This window comes from Mus pahari, chromosome 7 (genome assembly GCF_900095145.1).
Source record: "Mus pahari chromosome 7, PAHARI_EIJ_v1.1, whole genome shotgun sequence".
Lineage (NCBI taxonomy): Eukaryota > Metazoa > Chordata > Mammalia > Rodentia > Muridae > Mus > Mus pahari.
In genome coordinates this window covers 34,530,246-34,552,445 of record NC_034596.1, presented here as the reverse complement: position 1 = coordinate 34,552,445, position 22,200 = coordinate 34,530,246, and the positions used below count along the sequence as shown (strand labels likewise).

The window sequence follows — 22,200 nt, the reverse complement described above, 5'->3', positions numbered from 1 at the left end:
AAGTGTGCATGTAGATAGATTTATTTTAAAGCCAACAGAGGGGACGGAAAGACTGCACCTTCTTCAGACAGGACACTCCAGCTTTGCTTACATTGCCCCGGACACTGAAAACACAGAATGGGACATTCTCAAAATGACAGCTAGAAATCACAGTTTCTGGATAGGAGGAGGGTCAGGAAAAGCTGATGGGAAGATAAGAGTTGGCCTTCTGGGTGGGGAGGATGGTGTGTGGGTGGCTCTATGGGAAATACACACAGTGACTACCCAGAGTTAGATCCAGGCCTTTCTGATTGTCCAAATCATGTAGGAACAGAGGGTTCAAAGTGCTCTCGACGATTCCTGTTTAAACTACAGGAGGCTGAACTATGGCAAAGCTTTAGGAGCAGAGAGCCTTCCTCATTACAACTTTGTATGTCCAACCTGAGGGCAACATTCACAAGTATGTTTTGTTTCTCTAACTGCCCGTCTCTGTGCCCACAATTCCTTCTTTCCTAAACATCACCTCTCTTCCCACATCTTCTCTGTTCTCCTCTTTGTTCCCTAGAACCCAGGTTTATTCTTTGAGGTGATTTCTCCTCTGTGTACAATCACTGAGGAGCCAGCAAAGGAATGGACTTGTTTTTGTGTATTTTGAAAAAAAAAAAAAAAGAAAGAAAGAAAAAATTCCACAGAAATGCCTGTTCAATTATAGAACAGAAATCAACAGGAAATCAAGACGGGGGAGGCAGCTTTGCTTGAAAGCCTCTACTCTAGGGATGTGCAATCCTGCCACTGTGCCATGCAGCATCAGAGCAAATGAAGGTACATTCACATGAGTTCTGCAGCTATCGGCCAGGATGAAGACCACCCGTGGCGGCCACTGTCAACAGCTTTTACTCCTCGGATAGCTGTGGCCCTGTAGGAGTGTCCTGTGCACTGGCCAATCCAGCGTCATTAGCAGCTTCTTTCTCCCCTTCCACAGAATCGCCAGGAGCGGAATTTTCTTGAGAGATGCCCACTTTGGCTCCTGGTTGATCTTCATTAACGTGGTTAGAATTGACATCAGGGTTTCCATCTAACAGAAAGAAAAAGTGAAAGTGTTCGTGACTACTCTGTGCCAGATGGCCTGACAATGCTTACTCTATCTATGAATCAGTCACTATGAGACATATTATTATTTTTATTATAATCATCAAGAAGAGGGGTTGGGTACTTCAAGCTTCACTGCGACAGTAGCAGTACCCACATAGAATTCAAGCCTCTGGCTCTAGGTCCAGAAATCTACATCAGAATTGTTTGGGAGCCGGGCGTGGTGGCGCACGCCTTTAATCCCAGCACTCGGGAGGCAGAGGCAGGCGGATTTCTGAGTTCGAGGCCAGCCTGGTCTACAAAGTGAGTTCCAGGACAGCCAGGACTATACAGAGAAACCCTGTCTTGAAAAAACCAAAAAAAAAAAGAATTGTTTGGGGCTGAGAAAAATCTGCATTAAAGAGTTTATCTTTTAATTAACCTTAAGGCTTAGTTATGTGTCCTCACGGAAATATCAGAAGTAAAAGCCTACCCATATTCCATTCTCAACACAGGATGAAGATGTTTGAGCCACAGCAAAGAAAGCAAACGAGCAAGATTAACTAGCCTCTTAGTAACCAAAGTTTCTTTTTAAGAACAACTTTGAGAATAGCATTCCATCGCACTAATGATACAAGGGCCACAATTGATGAATAGAGATGAGAGTGTCTAGAAGCAGTCAGTTGGACACCAGCCAATGTTTTCCAGCTACACACACTTCCGGGAAGGCAGGATATAGCCTCTAGGCTTAGGGCTCAGGGCTGGGCAGGTCCCTGGAGGAAACAAGTCACAGCTTTGGAGGAAAAAAGTCACTTAAATACCATGGGAAGAAGGAAAGCTGTGTAACACAGTGTTCTTATGCTTGCAGAGTCGAATGTGTGCATCAGATCTACAACTCGGCCTTTAATTATGAATAAACTATAATTTCATTCATAATATTGAACTGTAACTAAAAATGTAAAGACTTCTAACTTTAAATTCTTCTGGATGCCATCAGGAGACACTCAAGGCCTATTTGATGACCTTAAAATCCTCCATGAGTGATCTGTAAAGAATCCCAGATCTGTAAAGAATCCCAGCGCTCCACGGCCGACAAATGTGGAGTAAGCCACATCACCAGAGTCAGGTGACTGCCAGGGATGTCTCTGCTGATGGCACTTTGTGCAGTATCCCAGAGCTGAGTCCATCCTGAAAGTGACTTGGTTCCTCTGTGTGCAGCATCGGGGTAAGCTAGCCTGCATTTCTCACGCAGGGAGGCAGCACAGGCTCAGTGGATTGGTACCTACTCTCTGCCTCCTGTCTCTTCTGTTTGGCAGCTTCAGTCTGTTGCTTCTCATAAACATCTTTCAGACTCTTACACATCTTCTTATGTGCGAACCAGTGTGTTTTCTGGCAGGTCTGGTCACAATATATTACCTGAAGGCAATTACAATTTTGATTTTATTTTAAGAGTTTTAGAATTCCTTGATTTCCCAACAAACATCAAACCAAGAGCTATCCTATAAAAATGCTGTTTTCTATGATATGAGGTGTGGTTGTATGTAATATGGCTGTGTGTTGGTCCAGATTTGTAATTTTTAACCTTCGACTAAAACAATAATAATGCACAATAAGGGTTTACAAAAGACTTCTGGTAACTGGCATCTTAAGAAACCGTGATCCCAGCATTTGGGAGGTAGAGTCAAGAGAGTGGTCTCAGAAGAAAACAAAACTGAAAAACTCAGAAGAAGTCTTTGCATTTCTATTTGCTCACTGTTCTTCTACCACAGCCTTGGGAACACGGGCCCCGGCCAAACTGCCCACCTGAAGCCTGCCACAGACAGGAAGTGTGGCCATGCACTTAAACAACTTTTACAGGGCTTTCCTATGTGCCATAGTTAGTTTTAACACCTTGAGCCCCATCTCACACACGCGGAAACAGGCTAAGGAAGTCAGGTGAAGCAGGTGAAGCTGGTGAAGCACATGACAGGGGCAAATGCTGATGTGTCAAAAGGAATTGACCAGGTTCACCTTCGAAATCCATAGATTAATGTTGCCAGTGGGATTCAGTGAGTGTACCAGACACACACACACGTGGCAGGATAAGGATGTGAGAGGAACTTTACAATATGTACTTTATAAAGATAACTCTAGGAAAGGGGAAAATAGCATTCTTAAGGCCCGTCATTTGCTGGCAAGCAGAAGTTCGCGTTTACAGGGAAGAGTTGAGGAAAGACTGGGAAGCCAACAGAAAATAGTTGTGAACTCTCCCAAGCTGGGCTTTCCTATCAGCAGCAGCCTGTGCCCTGCTGCTCTCTGATCTCTTTTCTCTTCTTCATCCTCTCCTTTTTTTTTTTTTTTCTCATTTCTTTCTGTGTGGTAGTAAACACAGAAACCACAGCACACAGGTACTTCTCTATCTGAGCTACTGTTTAAGATGAGTATGATAGGTTCATTTATTAGAATCTATTAGAAAACTAGCGCCAACTATGCGCTTGTGGGACTTTCAGATGCAGCAGTCAGCAATCTTATCTACACATCAATGGCTTTAAAGGAATTCCACTCTTACCATTTTACAAACCGAACATCTTTTGCTTGCTCCTTTTTCTCCACAGGTGGTACAAAACTCGACATCCACAAAGCCCACTTGCCCTGTGATGGCTTGGGTAAGCACAGAGAATGCGGTGGGATCAGAACCCTGCAGGAAAGGGAAGAGGAGAACAACAAAAACCTCACTGGGATCCCTGTGGAGACCACAGCGGTACGTTTCACCGACACAAAGGTATTGACTGGCAACAAGGGCAAGAAACTGTTAATGTTCGAGGATAACACACACTCTGTGACGGAATCAGCCTATTAAGAGCATTCTCTTCTACACAAATTATACAGCAAGTAAGGTATGGATCACCATAAATGACAGGAAAAAAGTGTCCCTATTCTAGAATATAAGCACTTCCAATTAGTGTTAGTCAGTAATGTCATGCTAACTTCAGAAATAGAATGGAGCTTGAAGATTTTTTTTCTTGCTGAGAATTGACAACAAGTCAATATTGATACCCCATTGTTGGGGGTTGGTCTGGTGCTGCTATGTATTCAAATGCTAAATACTGCCCCCCCCCCCCAAGATATGGCTGCCCCTAGGGGCAGATCTTCATGGACACCAAGTGATGCTGTGCAAATTTTGCTCCCCAACTTAAAACTATTGGTTAAAATAAAGTGGCTACAACTGTCACAGTTAGGGAGGGGGTCGGGGAGAGGGTTGGTAGGAGAAGGAAGTCGGAGAGGCCATTAAAGGTGATGGACCAGGAGCACATTTCTGAGCGAATGCCCGCCATGAAAGACTCCTGGAGCAGAAGTAACCCCGGCAAGATAGATTCAAACAGCACGTGTTCTGGGAGCACGGCTGGGAATTAACAGCCTAGAGAATAAAGACATAGATTCGGGGTCATACCCCAGTAATTGGGCAAAAGCTAGCTAAGTAAAGTGTCTGAACCTCATTTATTTGGAAGCTAACAGAGATATTAATAATGTAATTATTTTAGGCCCCATCAAGTTAATATTGATACCCCATCAAGTCAATACTGATTGCCCACAGAATCAAATCGAGATCTCACTCATTTCTATCTCATCTTTTAAAGCGTTTCAATGACTTTATACTTTTGAATGCTCTACCCTCATTAATAAGCGTACATATAACTGAAACTTATTTATTATGGGACTAGGAAAAGAACAGTTGTGAAAAGTTTATGAAAATTTTTTGATGGAGAAAATTTTAAGGGTAACTATTTATCTGCCTGAAGCAAAGGTATTAAAGCCTTCAAAGATGAGCAGACCTAAGGGGCGTCTGATCCCATTCCCTGTTACTTGTTCCCTGTGCTGGGCTTTCAGCTGAGTCTTTGCCTCTTCCGTGCAAGAACTGTTTTTACTGTCATAGTGGATCTTGAACAAACTTCACCTGAAAACAGCATTCCATACGGTCTGGCATACTGAAGACAGTCTAAAAAAATATTCAGAGGATTCAAGAGGCATTTTTACAAGTTACTTTTCAAATCATCAAGTTCTTGAGTACCAGTAACTTTCTGTGTGGAAAGGCTAAAAATTATCTTTTGGAAAAAAGAAGGTAATAAGGAAAAATTAGGCAAAATGAGCCTAAGTTAATTTCTTATTTCATCAGGAATGAAGGTGCATGGCCGTAACCTTCAAATACTGACATGTAGCACGCTTGTTAAAAATAGAGGTCCATCTGCTTAATCCATACTTTCTAAGTCAGAATTTGTATGGGTGTGGTCCAGGAAAATGCATTATTATTAATGTCCCAGGCAATATCAAGATGTACTAAAAGTGGGAAATACTTGACCTAATATTGTACTGAATTTTTAGAAATCTTTGTAATTCTTTTCTTTCACACATGGAGTCTAGTTGGTTCTGGTGGCACACAAAAGTTAAGATATGAAGAAATAGAGTCCTGTATCAGAAAGCAGTTCTGGCCACACCAATAGATGAAAGCATGATACATTCAACATGACATCACAACCATGACAAAACCACCTGAGAAGGTTCATCATGAAGATAGGAGTTTCGTATACAAAGTTTTCAATACACTCACACTCATCCAGCTGTAACTGGGGACCAAACACAGGATATTTTGCTAAGAGTATGACTTGAACATGTGAATAACTGCTTCAGAAACAACAACAACAAAAAATGTCATCATGGTACAGATGGGTAACAAGAGAGACTCCGTCTTGCCACTGTTGTGTGACAAGAACTTTCTTGGTGAGTAAATCTTGTCATCTACTTTGCTAATCAGCCTGCAAATAAGCAGGATGCTTCCACTCACAAAGTCAGAATCTACAGGTGACACTCTGAGGGAGGTAGCTGTGCTGAGCCAAACAGAAGGAAGGTTCTAGTTGAAAGCAGGCTGGGCTCAGATTAAGGCTGCGGCTACCTAGAGTAGGACTGGAAAGAGTTAAACTTAACAAAACTACAATCTACCTGTGGGCATGAGGATGCAGACAGCAATAATGCTATGTGATGTTGCTCTTTAATGAGCACCCACAGACCCTCAGGAGTTTAACCCCTAAAAACCCATGCTACACTGCACAGATAGCCATTCCCAAGAATAACTCACCATTTTTGTTCCTCAGATAAATAATGACCTGTCTATTTGACCATCCAGGAATGAGCCTCACATCCTATCCTATAAGACCTAAACCACCAAGGTACTGTGATATTGAACCACTGCTTGCCACCCCATATTAATAGCCCCCCAGAATATCTCTAGCAGACAGCTCTTCTCTGTGGTCTAGCTCGTTGTGGCTATATGTCATGTGTCTAATAAACCCTACCTCTGCCCGTTTCTTAACAATTCTTCCACATCACTGGCTTATCACCACCTTCCTGGATTGCACATAAAAGCTGGTATGGAAGCAGCACCTGTCAGTAAAAAGCTGACTGGCCAATGAGCTAAAGCAGGAAATAGGAGGTGGGATTTGGAGAGAACTCTGGGATAGAGTCAGGTCTAGAAAGAGAATCGCCCCAAACTCTGAGGAGACAGACACATGAAACTAAGGGATAACCAGGCACATGGCACTCATAGAATAGAATAGAAGGGTTAATTAAGTTATGAGTTAGTTGGGGAACAAGGGCAAGCTTATGGTTCAGGCATTTATTCACATAAAGTCTCAGAGTTGTTATTTTGAGAACTGAGGCACGGGTCAAAAAAAACCTGTGGTTACAAGGTTTTTCCTTGAAGTTAAAACATGAGTTCCTAATGGAGAGACAAGGTAAGTTCTCTGCCATATGACCTGCTACAGTGCTAGACTTAGATTTTCTAAAGAAAGCCAAAGCCACTTCCTGTTGAGCTCTGTTGGGGAGAAGTCAGAGTCCCACACTCATAAAGGGAACCAAAACCTATGCAGGGGGTCAGGGGGCAGGCTTCAAAACAGGCATATGCAATAACTGGCGAGGCCACCAGCCTGCAACCCTCACGTTATAGTAACAGCTCAGTGTTCATTTAGAGATGTAAAACCGTACAGAATCACGGAAAACATACATGGTTGCTCTTTGGGAAACCCAGCCATAAGTTTTCAAAAAGGAATTTTAAGAGAACTTGCTTTTGCACAGGGCACTACACTAAGGCTTTGTGTAAGCTAGATAGTGCTCGAACACGGAATTACATCCTCTTTTTACTTTTTGAGACAAGATCCTATGAAGCTACTTTGCTTGTGAATTCACTACATAGTTCAAGGCTCAGGCAGGCTTTAAACATGTGACTCTCCCGTCCTAAACCACTCAAGTAGCTAGAACAAGTGGCTATCAGGCTTAGCTTAAGATATATAACTCCTAAAAGACAAAAATGCTTGAAAGAGAAATCTTTCCAAACTCCACTAAATACTATCTCAACTTTATTATCAACCTTTGACAATGTAAATTGCCAGGGAAAACATTAAGCATTATGGTCTAGAAGATGTAATTAATTACTCTTTTGTGGAACAAAGATGAAATGCTGACTTGTCCTGACTCTTAAAAATAATTTTTTAAAAATGGATTTGTATCGTGTAGGGGTGTGCCAAGGTTGCGTAGCTGGAGGTCAGAGGACAAATAGTGAGTCAGTTCTGTCTTTACAGAATATACACAACTGCGCTGTCACCACCTACATACATAGCAGATATGAGCTAGTTTCCTAGAAGTGAGAAGTTAAATTTTCACCTTAGCTATCCTTGTGGATCTTGGTCTTGATGATCAAAACCAAGTTGTCAGGCCTAGTGGAAAGTGCCTTGACCTGCTGAGCCTCCTTGCTAACCTCATAAACAGAAAGCTGAACCTTTTAAAAAAAATAAGATTGTGGCTGGAGAGATGGCTCAGCAGTTACGAGCACTGCCTGCTCTTCCAGAGGTCCTGAGTTCAGTTCCCATCAACCACATGGTGGCTCACAACCATCTGTAATGGAATCTGATGTCGTCTTCTGGCTTGGAGGCAAACATGCAGATAGAGTACTCATATACATAAATTAAAAAATAGTAATTTTAGTGTGTATGTGTGTGTGTGTGTGTGTGTGTGTGTGTGTGTGTGTGTGCACTGGCACATGTATGCCATAGCACACATGTAGTGGGCAGAACACAACTCTGGGAGTTGCTCTTTTGCTCCAACAGTGGATTCAGGGATTGAACTCAGGTCAATCAGGCTTCTGCCCTCTGAGGCATGGAGGTTTAATGTAAACAGCCAGGCTTTCTGGGTTTGCTTTTCTCCTGGAGGTACAGTACCAGTCTCCACTTACCAGTGGAGTGACAGCCAGTGCTAGTCACTTCTCTGACATAACTCTGCAAATTTCTCACCAACAGAGAGCAATGTAGTTTGCAGCACCAGTATCAAGTCAAAACCTTTACTCCACTGGACACATGCGCAGTTCCGGGTGGCCATGTGATACAGATTTAAGTGTCGACTGTGTAGAGAGCATTGTCCCCCTCAGGATAGAGCCTTTGCTCTATCTGCCTGCCTGAGTTGAGCATTTGTCCTACAGGAAGTCTGTGCACACAAACAAGAGGAGGTTTGTTCAGTACCACAGAGGGTGCAAGCCTGAAGACCCGAGTTCAGTCCTTGAATCCAGTGCTGGAGCAAAAAAGCAACTGCTCAGAGTTGTGGTCTGTCCTCTATGTGTCTGTGAGTCTGACTGTTTTAACTCCATTGGCCAGGCCTGGTATATCCTTCATAATTCATCCTCATGCTTTGCTCCCTAATCTTCTAAAAACTTAATTGGCAAATCGCCAACTGTATTTAAAAACGAAGGGCTTCTCTATGTGAAAGGAGCAGAAGCTTGTGAACCAAGTACTAAGGCTAAGCATTTTGCTGGGAGGACCTGGAACTCACTTCTGTCTTGATTTTTCCACACTGAGGGTGACAGCATAGCCTCCAGTAGGGACAGAGAAGGGAACCAAATTGCCAGAGGGACAGAGGAAGCTATGTTCTGGGGACTACATTGGGTGAAAGGCTGATACAGGATTTGGTTGAAAGGCTCATAAAAGCATGAATCAGTATGGCTAAGGGGAACAGAAAACTATTCAAAATGAGGAAAGCATAAAGTGTCTCACGAAACAGCACTTAAACACGTGACAAAGAGGTAGCAAGTGATTTAAAGCAACAGTGAAATTTATTTCCTACAACTAGGCTATAGGGATTTTTTTTTAAAGTATGGAACATTCCTAATTAGAGGCACTAAAGTTGCATATAAGCAGCAGGGACACTTTGAGATTGTTACCAGGAATCACGGCCAGCCTTCTGTTGGCTAGTTCAGCTGTGGCCCATTGCCCTTCAGTAGACAGGCATCCAACCAGCATAGCATTCACAAAGATATTCACAGGACTGCTCCCTTTATAACTTACAACTTTCCTATGCAGAGAAATGCCATCGACTCACTTATTTCCAGTTCTGTTTCTAAAAATTCCCCCGAATAGTAAGGAGAACTTGTCCCTAGGGACACAACAGGCAGTTGTGGTCTGGTCTTACTGGACATTTAACCTAGCTAACAGGAGCCTTACAATTTCAACCGGAGCGATGCTTCGCACCAGCTGCTGTAGGAGTGTGGCTTCACAGTATGGAAACTTGCGAATGCTTTCTCTGATGATCTTTTCCTGATACACCGGGAAGCCATCAGACGCTCGGCCTTTCAACAAGCTGAAAGACATTTAAAAAACAAACAAACAAACAAAAAAACAGTTCAAATTGTGACATTAGAGCAATTCCCTCCTTGGGACCCAAAAGCTTTTAATGGTTTCCTGTTCAAATGGTCAGTGTCTCCTCAAATCTCAAGGATAGACTCACTCTAAATGGTTACTCAGACCATATTGTAGGCCTGGCTTTGTTTCCAAGATCTGATCAGCACAAGCCCTCAAAAGCCTGAGTGCTGTCCTCTGGCCAGCCAGCTACTGATGACCTAACCAGCCGTTTGTAGGAAGAGTGGACGCTCTCAGAGAGCCACACACTCGTGATTCAGTTCTTTTTCCTCAGTAAAGCTGTGTATCAGTTAGATCCCTATGGTCAGTGGGCAAAGGTCATACACAGCTCTGTCAGGTGTGGTGACAATACAGGAAGTACCAGTAGGAATCTAGCCGAAGGCAAAGGTCACACAAGGCTCTAGCAAGTGTGGTGACAGACACAGGAAGTGCCCGGTAGGTATAGCAGCCTACTTCACTATACACTTAAGCCCATCACTTGGACGATTTTCTAGCTGTGTGGTCTTATAGATAATATCACTTACCACCTTTGAATAGATCTGTTGGATTCCTCAAGAGTAAATCAGTAAAAACAACAACGGAAATGACTAAAACTCCGTCAGAGTCTAATACTGTCCCTTGTTCTGGGAGACTAAACGTGACTCCAACAGTGACTGGTGCCGCTAAAGTGTTAATTCTCGCACGTGCCACGGGGCTTCGGATAAGAAGGCATCTTGAGCATCTTTCTGCATGCCCTGGCAGAGGCCTTACCTTCTGATGAGGGTGTCCAGTTTATTCTCTCCTTCATTGAGGAAGGTGATGCATTTCTGAAAGATGCAGCTGATGTAGTGCATCTTCATAGCCAACACTTCATTCATGTCTCTCTGTTTCATGCATTTCTCACAGATCAAATCCATCACCCTGTAGCATTTACCGAGAGCGGCTGCGTCTGCCAGCAGAGGGTTCTCGCTCACAAGCATCACGATCTGGAAGAAGAAATGCCATTGAACACCGAGATCCCACCTAAGACCTCTCCGAGAGGCAGTCGGTGCAGCCGCTATCCAGACTGTCCAGGTTTCTCTTGGAATCACAGGTATGGCATAACTCAAGTCAGAAGGCAAGTTGCTTCTGTCCCATGTTAAAAAGCTAACACAGCATCAGGGAATCTCTTGACAAAGTTAAAACAGATTCTGTCATCTGCCCATACTGAGGTGCGAGTATGCCGCCCAGAGCACAGTGCACTACTGTCTCTGCACTTTTATGAATGATAACACAGTGTACCTGCACAACCATTCATTACACACAGGATGATGTCACCAAGCCATCAACGGCTCTTAGTTAACATCACTAAACTCAATATTCCCGTAGCTAGGAAAACCACAGCTCTCCTCCCTACTTCCTCCTCTTCCTTCTTTGCTCTTTGGATTTTTGAGACAGGTTTCATGTATCCCAGACTGGCCTTGAACTTGCTATGTAAGGAAGCCTCTGAATTCCTGATCCTGCTGTCCCCATAGCCCAAGTGCTGGGATAACAGATGTGCATTGTGTTTATGGGGTGCTCGAAAGTGAACCCTGGGCTTCCTGAATGCTAAGCAAGCATTCTGTTACTGTTAGATCCCTCGTCCTCAGATTCTTATTAATTTTAAGAAAATCAGACCTCTCTAAGAAGAAGTCTAGAAAAAATAAGGGCTTTAACTTTCCAGCTACTCCATTTTCTTGTGAAAATTCTCCTTAAGATTATCCCAGTCATGCCCAACAATGCAATTATGTTAAAATGAAAACCATAAATAGCTTTGAAAGGGAGACTAGTAGAAAGTTATCCCATCTCACAAAGTATGAGTCCTACATCTCCTATTTATGTATTAATTAAGCTCAGATTTACTCTAATAAGGAGTGCTTTTGTGAGCTTTGCTATGGGCTACATTACTTGAAGTTAGTCTGCAGGAGACCACCATACAGTTTGCTGATGACAAGCAGGATGAGAACCTGCATGCAGTGGCCAGATGGTGGGCAACAGACGGAACTCGCTAACCTGTGCGCTTCAGCTCAGTCCCTGTGCCAGAGATAACCATCATGGTCAGGGAGGAGACTCTGTGAACCACACTCTCTTCAGACATGAAGAGAAATCCTCTGTGAGCTGACACAATACCCAGGTCCAGCCTTCCTGGAAATCTCACAGAGCTTCAAGGTTAATGAAACATTACCTTTGACACTACTAAATTATTGTTTTCTATATCGAAATATTTTCTTAAGACACGGCACTTTATAAGAAATTATCAGGCTTCAGGAGGTAACTAAAACTGAATCCTTATTAGTAAATTTGCTGATTACCCTCCCTACTAAAACAAAGGTTAAAAAAAAAATTAATCTGTGGGAGCTGGAGAGATGGACTGCTCAGTGGTTAAGAGCAATGGCTGTTCTTTCAGAGGATCTAGAACCCATATGGCTGCTCAAAAGCAGACAAAATTCCAGAGGCTCAGATGCCCCTTCTTGCTCCCACAGGTACCGCGTACACGTGTGGTGTAACTACATATATGTAGGTTCAGCAGTTATGAGAGTTACTGCTCTTGCAGAGGACCCAGGCTTAGTTCCCAGGACTCACAAGGCAGCTCACAGTTACCTGCAACTCCAATTCTGGGATCTAGTGACTCTTCCACTTCCCAGGGCTTTGTACCTGAGCAGTGAACTCAGGTACCCAATATGACATAAAACAAATATTTTTTTTTTTAAAAAACCAACTTGTAGAAAAAATTAATTTGTGATGTAGAGGACCCATTAATATGTCTGCTAATTATGATCACTTAAAACTGCTCAATATTTTATATATGGTCTCACATCATAAGGATATGGACTCAAGAGGCTAGGCTTTGGTTTTTCTACAAATCAGAGGAAAGATTTATGAGGACAATGATCGATAAATAGGGAGCGACTGAAATACTTCTAGGCTCTTCACAAGGGAATATTCTCACTAGCTCTCTTCATATCTGCAGCATTATAAACGGGATAAAGGAAATCTTCATTATGCACTGCCAGGGGACGTATGCGTGTTCCTTTTAGCATAAAATCAAGATGAATCTTCTTTCTCCAAGCACGGCTAGCAAAGAGCATGCCCCTGCATTAGCAATGGAATTGTTTTCCCTCCGTCTACAATTTTTTTTTTAAAGTGGTAAGTCTACACTCCTGGGTTTGAAAGACTGGATGGCCAGGTATGCACCGGCCTGCTCTTCCCTCGGAGGCCCTTCTCAGAGGCTATTGTGATTTTGCCTGAGATTTTGTTTTTCTCCTAGATTCATCTGGGCATCCTCACAACTCCCCAGATCCCTTTTGAAAACAAAGGCATCGCTATAGCAGCCACGTAACCTAGATGCCAAGGCAGCCATTTTAGGCACAAAAGCAGTGAAAAGATGAGCTCTGCCTGGGGAGACGTTCTGTGCTTCTTTTTTAAAAGATGCCTGACCTTAGACGGGGTTTCTGCTGCGCTTTACAACCCTCTGAAGATGTGTGACGGCTTGCAGCTTGGTAAAGCAGCAGTGAAGTAGGCCACCACAACCAAAGCAGTGTAGCAGTGTAGCAGTGTAGCTGTATAGCTGTATAGCTGCTTTTGTATCTAAAGTACAGCGGAAAGGCAGAGCTTCCGGTGAACCGCCCGCCCGCTCCTACGCGGCGCAAGGTTGGGTCTTGAGAAAGGACCACAGTTCCAACAGTCGCTCTAAGGACGCAATCACGTAGATCACCTCGAATCATATGCCTTTACATTGCCTGCATGAGTAGGCACATACTCAAATTTACTCATAGCGTGTGTATCTATCTGTAAAAATAACTAAAAATAGGGCAGAAACAGTGGGTGTCATGCAAATGTCAGAAGCGGTTCCAGAACCGCTCTGTAATCTGAAGGCAAAGAAACAGCTATGGAAGCCAGTGGGAGAGAAAGGAAAGGAATACGCAAGTCCGTGGGAAAGGAGGGAACCTCACGCAATCTCTGCATGAAACCCCGTCTCCCAGCCCGGCTGGTTCATGCCCGGGAGCCCACTGAATAGGAGCTTCTGCTATTCTTAAAAGTTCTCAAGAGGGTCTGGTGAGATGGCTCAGTGGGTAAGAGCACCCGACTGTTCTTCCGAAGGTCCGGAGTTCAAATCCCAGCAACCACATGGTGGCTCACAACCATCTGTAACAAGATCTGACGCCCTCTTCTGGAGTGTCTGAAGATAGCTACAGCGTACTTACATATAATAAATAAATAAATCTAAAAAAAAAAAAAAAGTTCTCAAGAACGGCTGAGCTGTCCAGGAGAGAATACGGGACTTCACAGGTAAACTCTAAGCTTCATTGCCTTCATGTTTCTTATGTAGTGTTTGCTGTTAAAAACAAAGTAAAACAAAGCCACCATTGGTAGTGCATGCCTTTAGTTCCAGCCAGAGGCAAGCAGATCTCCTTGACTTTGAGGCCAGCCTTATCTACAGAGTTCCAGAACAGCCAAGGCTACACAGAAATGTCCCGGGAAAAGAAAAGAAAAGAAAAGAAAAGAAAAGAAAAGAAAAGAAAAGAAAAGAAAAGAAAAGAAAAGAAAAGAAAAGAACACACAAAAACAAAAAACAAGAAAAGCAAAACAAAACAAAACCAACCAACCAACCAACCAACCAACCAAAAATGGGGATGACGTCAGGAAAAATACTTCATAGTGGGTTTTGTTTTGTTGCTGTTCTTTTTTTCAAGACAGGGTTTCTCTGTGTAGCCCTGGCTGTCCTGGAATTCACTATGTAGGCCAGGCTGGCCTCGAACGCCCAAGTGCTGGGATTAAAGGCATGTGCCATCACTGTCCGGCTTCTCAGAGTGGGTCTTAAAGCTCACATTGAACAACCTGATGAGCTCTGAAGCCTGAGCGTCCACTAGCAGCGTTATTCATAGCCGTCACATATCCTCGTGCACTGAAACCGTGCTCATACTTAATGGAATGGTACACGTCTGAGAATGCCCACAAGGATAAGGGCTGCTGTCTGAATAGATCCTGTGCCACCTAGATTTATGTTACCAGGCCTATCATACGCAGCATGCGCTAAGGGCACAGCCCAGTTTCCTCCCGAGAATTTCCCTCGTTCAAGGGAGCCACCCATTTCCTCTCTCTAGGATGTTGTTCTTTCCCCCTGGGGACCAGCCCAGGCCAATGACAGACTGAAGGACACTGAACGTTTTCTGCTTTCTCATGGCTGGAGCCAGGCTGCCTGCAGCAATGCCTAGGGATAAGCAAAGCTTAAACCTTTTCCGGGCCTTTTGGCCCTGCTTCTCCTGGCAATTCACTGAGCACACACTCCTGCAATGACTCAAGCAGCCACGGAGGCTCGTTGCAGAGAGCTCAGCCTGAGACAATTACCACCCCACGGAAGATGCCGAGGTAACCCTGATGTGACCAGCAGACATAGCGGTCATCGCGCTACCTTGACAGGGTGGAGATTCGTCGTGGTGATGATTTTGTGCAGTGGGCCTGCCAACTTTGGAGGCAGCTTTGGCTCCTTATCCAGTCCCTGGGGTTTAGTGTAATAATCCAGTCTCTCTCGAGGGAAGAAATTGTTGATGATAGCCACGCAATCATGCTGACCTTTAAATAGAAAAACAGAAAAGTTATTTTCTCATTAAATACAGGAGCCTGGGTTGTTTTTACAACATGACTGTTTGCTTTTGGAGTAAACGTACAACTGTGTTTTTATTCTTCAGGAAAAGAGTAGAGAAAGGGAGGCAAAGGATTTCAAGAGCATCCATAAGTAGAGAGATAGGATTTAAGGAGAGGATTCATGGTAAATTTGAGAATTCTGAAGACTATAAAAATAAATAAATAAATAAATAAATAAATGAATAAATAAAAATACTTAGCTTTAAAAAAACCCTAAAATTATTTTTACAAAAGTTGACTATAATTCAAATATTTCTTCTTTCACCTGACAGCAATGACACTTATATTTCACCCAATGACATTCAGGTGCATTTATATAACCTAAATATATGCTATGCAAAGTATCTTGGTTATAGTCATTAATATTATCAAGTAACACTCCCCACCTCCTGTCAAATTGGAGAGAAGCTTGGTCTCTTTGTGGAATGAGCTTAGAACCATTGATCCTACAAGCTCAGAATAAACACGGCCACCCCTCACAAGTTCCTAAAGCACACCCTTGAGTGGTTTCTCGGATTAAATAGAATTCCACTACAGCACAGTCTTTCTAGGAAAGCCCTGGTCCTGTTGTCTCCATCCACAGCTCCCTCTCCACTACCCCTCGAGAGCCAAGAAGTGGCTACTGTGGACAAACAGGTAGAATGGGCAGAGAACATTCCAAAGAACTAGCTCTCCCAAGGTCTCTAGAAGACACCCTTTTTCCTCTTTGCCTGTTGACCACAGCTAAGGGATGAAAGGCAGCAGCCAGTCCTGGAGATAGTGGCTGTACTGGCTAATTTTGTGTCAACTTGACACAGGCTGGAGTTATCACAGAGAAAGGAGCTTCAGTTGGGGAAATGCCTCCACAAGATCCAGCTGGAAGGCGTTTTCTCAATTAGTGATCAAGGGGGAGGTCCTCTTGTGGGTGGTGCCATCTCTNGGCTGGNANTCTTGGGTTCTATAAGANAGCANNCTGAGCAAGCCAGGGNAAGCANGNCAGTAAAGAACATCCCTCCATGGCTTCTGCATCAGCTCCTGCTTNCTGACCTGCTTGAGTTCCAGTCCTGCATCCTTTGGTGATCAACAGCAGTATGGAAATGTTAGCCGAATAAACCCTTTCCTCCCCAACTTGCTTCTTGGTCATGATGTTTGTGCAGGAGTAGAAACCCTGACTAAGACAGTGGTCCACCCTGGTTTGCCTGCCTGACTCCTGTCTGTGTAGACAAGGTCCTGGGAGTGCCTGTGGACAAGTGACCTGCAGGGAAATCTACTAGCAATCTGGCCCCCCACACCTGAGCTGGCAGGGAGCTCAACCTGTCACTCAGCATTCCTGGGAAATGAGGAGGAGAATGACTCCTGCTTGGGCCTAGGTGGCTCTAGACCCTGGTCTACAGGCACAGAGGCTGCAGCCCTTTGTTCCTCAGGACCCAACCCTGGGCTTTACCTGGCTGCCTAGGGGACGCCAAGCAACGTTCTACGACTGCGCAGTGCCTCTACAAGGCAGCTTCTGGTGTCCCACCAGCACTGACACTAACCTAGCTTCCACCCTAATCACAGGTCTCAAACAACCACCTAAGCTGACTCTGGAAGAGTCTCCAAAGTCTTTCACGAACCACGGGAAAGCTAAACTTTTCAAAATTAATCAGCAAATTCAAAGACAGAATCCCATTTGCTTGTGTGAACTAAATTCGAAACAAATTAACTGGATGAAATGCTTCAGAGCAGAAAATCATTCAGAGGGAAATTGTAATCGGAGAGATGAGAGAGTTCACCATACCCAGGAAATCTAACACCAAAAAGAATAACAATCTAGAGTGAAAAACAAAAAAAATAGATTAATGACTAAGTAATAGAAAAAAAAATATTCCTGGTTTGAAAAGATAGTTGAGTACTGACAACAGTATCATTCTATGTGTATGATACTATTAAATGCCAAACCATTAATGCCTTTCTGTTGGGGGTGAGGGAATGAGAGAGAGAGTCCTATCTCCTCTTCTTCATTCCCCCTTCTTGTTGCCTTCTTTCTGCCTGCTAGAAATTTCTATTCACATCTTGAGACATCAACTGCATATTAAGAATCTGAAATCAGCCCACGTGCTATGTTTAGTAAATGGTATCTGCTTCCAGAATCTTCCAGGGGAGTGGGGACAGTATTCATCTGGGCCAATCTCCCAACGCAAGCAAGTTACAAACACCACAGCATCAAAATCAATACAGGTGTCTCTGTGTGAACTGGCAGAGCCACATAAGGAATGGAAAAGGCTGAGGGCGGCCAACCGCACTGATTCTTTATAGGTAACCTACATTGAGATGCCATAAAACAGAGGTTTGTAAGCCTAAAACAGTGTTCAAATATCTCATCAAAAGTAGCAAACCAGGTATGCCAAGACTGGGACATAAATGACCAGAAGAAAGTAACGATTTCTAGGAGTCCCTGAAATGTTAAGTTCTACTGTAATGTGACTGGTTTAGAATCACACCTAACAGACAGCTCTTGGTGAGTGTGTGGAGGCGTTTCCAGAGAGGTAAGTAAAGACTGAGGACCCGTTTTTTTTTTTTTTTTTTATATGAATGGAACCATCCCATGAACTGGAGTCCCAAAGTAAATTAAAAACAAACAAACAAACAAACAAACAAAAGCCACCACTAACAACAGGATGCTGAGTCCCAGAATCCATTGCTTTTCCGGCTATAGACAGTGTGACCCACCCCATCACTTCCCAAACATGATGAACTATATCTCCTCAAATCATGAGCCCAAATCAACCCTACCCTCCTTTCAGAAATTGTTTTAGTCAGCTATTTTGTCATTGGAAGACAAACAATAACTACTACAGCCAGCTGCTAACTAGACAGTCAGAAGGGCACCTAGCAACAGTACATGCCCATCCATAAAATATCTGCGACCTAACAATGACATGGTCAAGTCTAACCTAATTCATTTGCTAATCACTCATTAGAAAGGCATATGTTTAAAGTTTATCTTTGTAAATTTAATTTTACTTGCTAATTTTAGATTCCACGTAAAATCATTTTTAAAAAGGTTGTAACCCTTTAATTTAAAAATTCTGATTAGATACAACTAGATAACATTATTAGTAAGAAAGTAAATGCTATGGAGGGGGGGAATTCAATTGTTATGGGTCAAGCTAAATCATCTCCCACCAGCTCATGTGTTTCACACTTCGTTCTAAGCTGGAGGCACTGTTTGGGGAGGCTGTGGGACCCTTGGGACAGAGGGTAACTCGGGGTGAGCCCTTGGGGGTTCTAGCATGGTTCTGTGCCAATCCACCGTCTGCTTCCTGGTTGGCACCACATATCAAGCAGCTGTTTGCTCTCCTGCTGCCACTGCAGAGACGGCCCTTTGTCAGGCTTCCCCACCAGGCTATCCTCTAGTTCTCTGAAAAGCAACGTTCCAGTCCAGCATTTTATTTTAACGATGAGATGCAGGTCTGAGTTAAGTTTTACTTGCGTGGATGAACAGATGGTCAAACTTCTTTAGAATCTGAAAGGAAAAGTCTAGAAGGGAAACTAAACTGAATTCTCACATTTAAAAGTAGAATTTAGAAAGCTGTAGCGTATCTTTCAAATGAACAGATTCTTTCTTTGAAAAGAACCATGATATGAGTGACAACAAATGAGCAAGAAAAAACAAACAAACAAACAAACAAACACACAAAACGCACATTCCAGAAGGATCACTCAGCTGTGATGGATTTCAAAAGATATAAAATCTACATAGTTCATCTAGAAGGTCCAGCAATGAAATCCTTAATAAGAACAGAGACCCCAGAGGCCAAGAGAGGGAGAGAGGAACAGAGAGAAGCACTCAGACTGTTAACCTGAATGGGAGGGGTGCCCAAGAAACCATGATGTCAAGAAGACTGACTGTTAAATGATGTGACACCCTGCATGGACCTTCTAGAGGAATGGGCACAAAAGACAGTAGACTGACCCAATAAGGTTCAGACCGGAGCTACAGCCACAGTGGTGCAGAAGGCTGGGAGCAAAGGCCTAGAGGGGTGATAAGCCAAATACAGAAAGGAGAAAAGTAAGATATGAGGACCCTTATCCTATGATAACCTCATAAGATATGAGATTATTAAATGGGCAAGCAGTACCTTGAACATAGAAAGCAAAGTATAAGTGGGCATAACCACCACCAAATAAAATAAGGAGTAACACTAAGAGAGAAGGGGAATGGAATCGGTGGATGCATACAGAAAACGCCTACTAAAAAGAGAGGGACTATATCACTTGGGATTAGAAAGAATTCCATGTTTATAAGTTATACCATTTAAATGAAATACAGGAGTACCTGTCTGTAATCCCAACAATGGGGCATGGAGGCAGGAGGATGAAAAGTACAAATCCATCCTTAGCCATGTATCAGTTTTAAATGCTATGAGATCCTGCCTAAAACAACAAAACAAAACAAAACAAAAAACAAAAAAAAAAAGGAAAGAAAGAAAAAAGGGAAGAAAAGAAAGGAGGAGAAAAAGAAAAGATTAAAAAGAGAGAGAGAGAGAAAAAATAAACAAGTTATTGACAAATGCAAAAGAAAAAAAAAAAAAAAGAGGACTCGGGAGATGGCTCAGTGGGTAAAAGTGCCTGTCATACAGGGAGCGGAAATTAAATCTCCAGAAACCACATTAAAAACAAACAAACAAACAAACAAACAAAACCCAGCTTGTCGTGAACGTCATTGTGATCCAGGAGATTAATAATAATAATAAAAAAAACCCATAGTATTCCTATTTCTCCTCCATAATGCTCTAGAAGTGGCAAACATAAGAGCGGGAGTGGGAATTCTTATAATGATAAGGACACTAGCTAGAGAGGACTTATTGATCAGCTTTGTAACACACGCCTGACTGTGGTGCTTCCTAATGAGAGGCAGAAAGGGGTTAGCTCTGGATGGAATGGGGAGCGGGGGGGGGGGGGGGGACCTGGGAGGAGCAAAGGAAGGGGAAAGGATAATCAGGACATTAAAAAAAAAAACAAAACAAAACCTTTTCAATAAGAGGGAAAAAAATTAAAGGCCAATTGCATGGAAGACATAAGTTCATCTGACTACCTTTAAATGCGGGGGAAACATTACTGCTATTTCAGAATGGGAAAAATGATAGGATTGGAGATAATCATACGAAGCTAATTAAGCCAGTCTCGTAAAAGCAAATGCTATACACTTTTGCTAGCTTGTGGCTTTTAGATTTCATATAGGTTCACACACACACACACACACAATCATGCATTTATATGCCTCAGTTAAGTTTCCTATAGCCCTGACGAATCAGAGTCAGCAAAACCAGCTTGGGAATGGAAGGTATATTTTACCCACAGTTCCATGCAGCCGTTCATTGAAAGCAGGTACAGAGGAACTCAAAAACAGGGCAGGAACCTGAAGGCAGGAGCTGACGCAGAGGCCATGGTGGAGTGCTGCTTACTGGCTTACTCCACCTGGCTCACTCAGCCTGCTTTATTCCGACTCAGGACCACCCAGCCCAGAGGTAGCCCCTTGAACCTCCAATGGGCTACGTGGTCCAACATCAATCGCTAATTAGGAAAATGCTCTACGGGCTTGCCTACCGCCTGATCTTACAGAGGCAGTTTCTCAGTTGAGATTCTCTCCCTCGGATGATTATAACGTGTGTCATGTTGACATAAAACTAGCCAACACAGCAGATGTTTTAGTTAGTGTTCTACTGATACGAAGAGACACGATGACCAAAGCAACTCTCTATTTTTTTTTTTAAAGATTTATTTTTATTTATATGAGTACACTGCAGCTGTCATCAGACACACACCAGAAGAGGGCATCGGATCCCATTACAAATGGTTGTGAGCCACCATGTGGTTGCTGGGAATTGGAGCTCTGGAAGAGCAGTCAGTGCTCTTAACCACTGAGTCATCTCTCCAGCCCCCAAGACAACACTTATACAACAACAAATTTAACTGGGAGCTTGCTTATAGTTTCAGAGGCTTGGTCCATGATGGGCCATGTGGTGGCAGGCAAGCAGGCAGGCAGGGAGGCAGGCATAGTGGTAAAGAAACAGCTAAGTGTTTTATACCTTGATCCTCAGGCAGCAGGCAGGGAGTGATTCTGGGCCTGATGTGGGCTTTTGGAATGTCAAAGCCACACCCAGGGACACACCTCCTCCAACAAGCCCACACCTCCTAACTCTTCCCAACAGTCCAACTGGAAACCAAGCATTCAAATACACCGGTCTATGGGAGCTATTCTCTTTCAAACTACCACAGTATGTATGACCACAAAAAAGTCTCCTTGTTAAAGTAGAACCGTATTCTGGGCTAATATCCACTTACCAGTGACTGCATAACATGTATGTCCTTTTGTGACTCGGTTAACAGGATGATATTTTCTAGTTCCATCCATCTGCCTAAGAATTTCATAAATTCATTGTTTTTAATGGCTGAGTAGTACTCCATTGTGTACATGTACCACATTTTCTGGATCCATTCCTCTATTGAGGGACATCTGGGTTCTTTCCAGCTTCTGGCTATTATAAATAAGGCTGCTATGAACATAGTGGAGCATGTGTTCTTATTACATGTTGGAGCATCTTCTGGGTATATGCTCAGGAGAGGTATTGCTGGGTCTTCAGGTAGTACTATGTCCACTTTTCTGAGGAAATAACTGCCTAACTGATTTCCAGAGTGGTTGTACAAGCTTGCAATCCCACGAGCAATGGAGGAGTGTTCCTCCTTCTCCACATCCTTGCCAGCATCTGCTGTCACCTGAATTTTTGATCTTAGCCATTCTGACTGGTGTGAGGTGGAATCTCAGGGTTCTTTTGAT

The 22,200-nt window shown here is 43.2% G+C and overlaps 1 protein-coding gene across 1 annotated transcript in view; it reads right to left on the bottom strand.

Moving 5' to 3' along the window:
- The window catches only part of Ankmy2 (ankyrin repeat and MYND domain containing 2), a 47,013-nt gene continuing 24,813 nt past the window's right edge, over positions 1–22,200 (bottom strand). Inside the window, exons 5-10 of the mRNA XM_021202047.1 lie at positions 15,169–15,329; positions 10,509–10,723; positions 9,564–9,699; positions 3,596–3,724; positions 2,334–2,463; positions 1–1,054 (exon numbers count right to left, since the gene is read on the bottom strand). Coding sequence (XP_021057706.1) covers positions 873–1,054; positions 2,334–2,463; positions 3,596–3,724; positions 9,564–9,699; positions 10,509–10,723; positions 15,169–15,329 — 953 coding nt within the window. The 3' untranslated portion in view covers positions 1–872. The remainder of the gene's footprint in view (positions 1,055–2,333; positions 2,464–3,595; positions 3,725–9,563; positions 9,700–10,508; positions 10,724–15,168; positions 15,330–22,200) is intronic.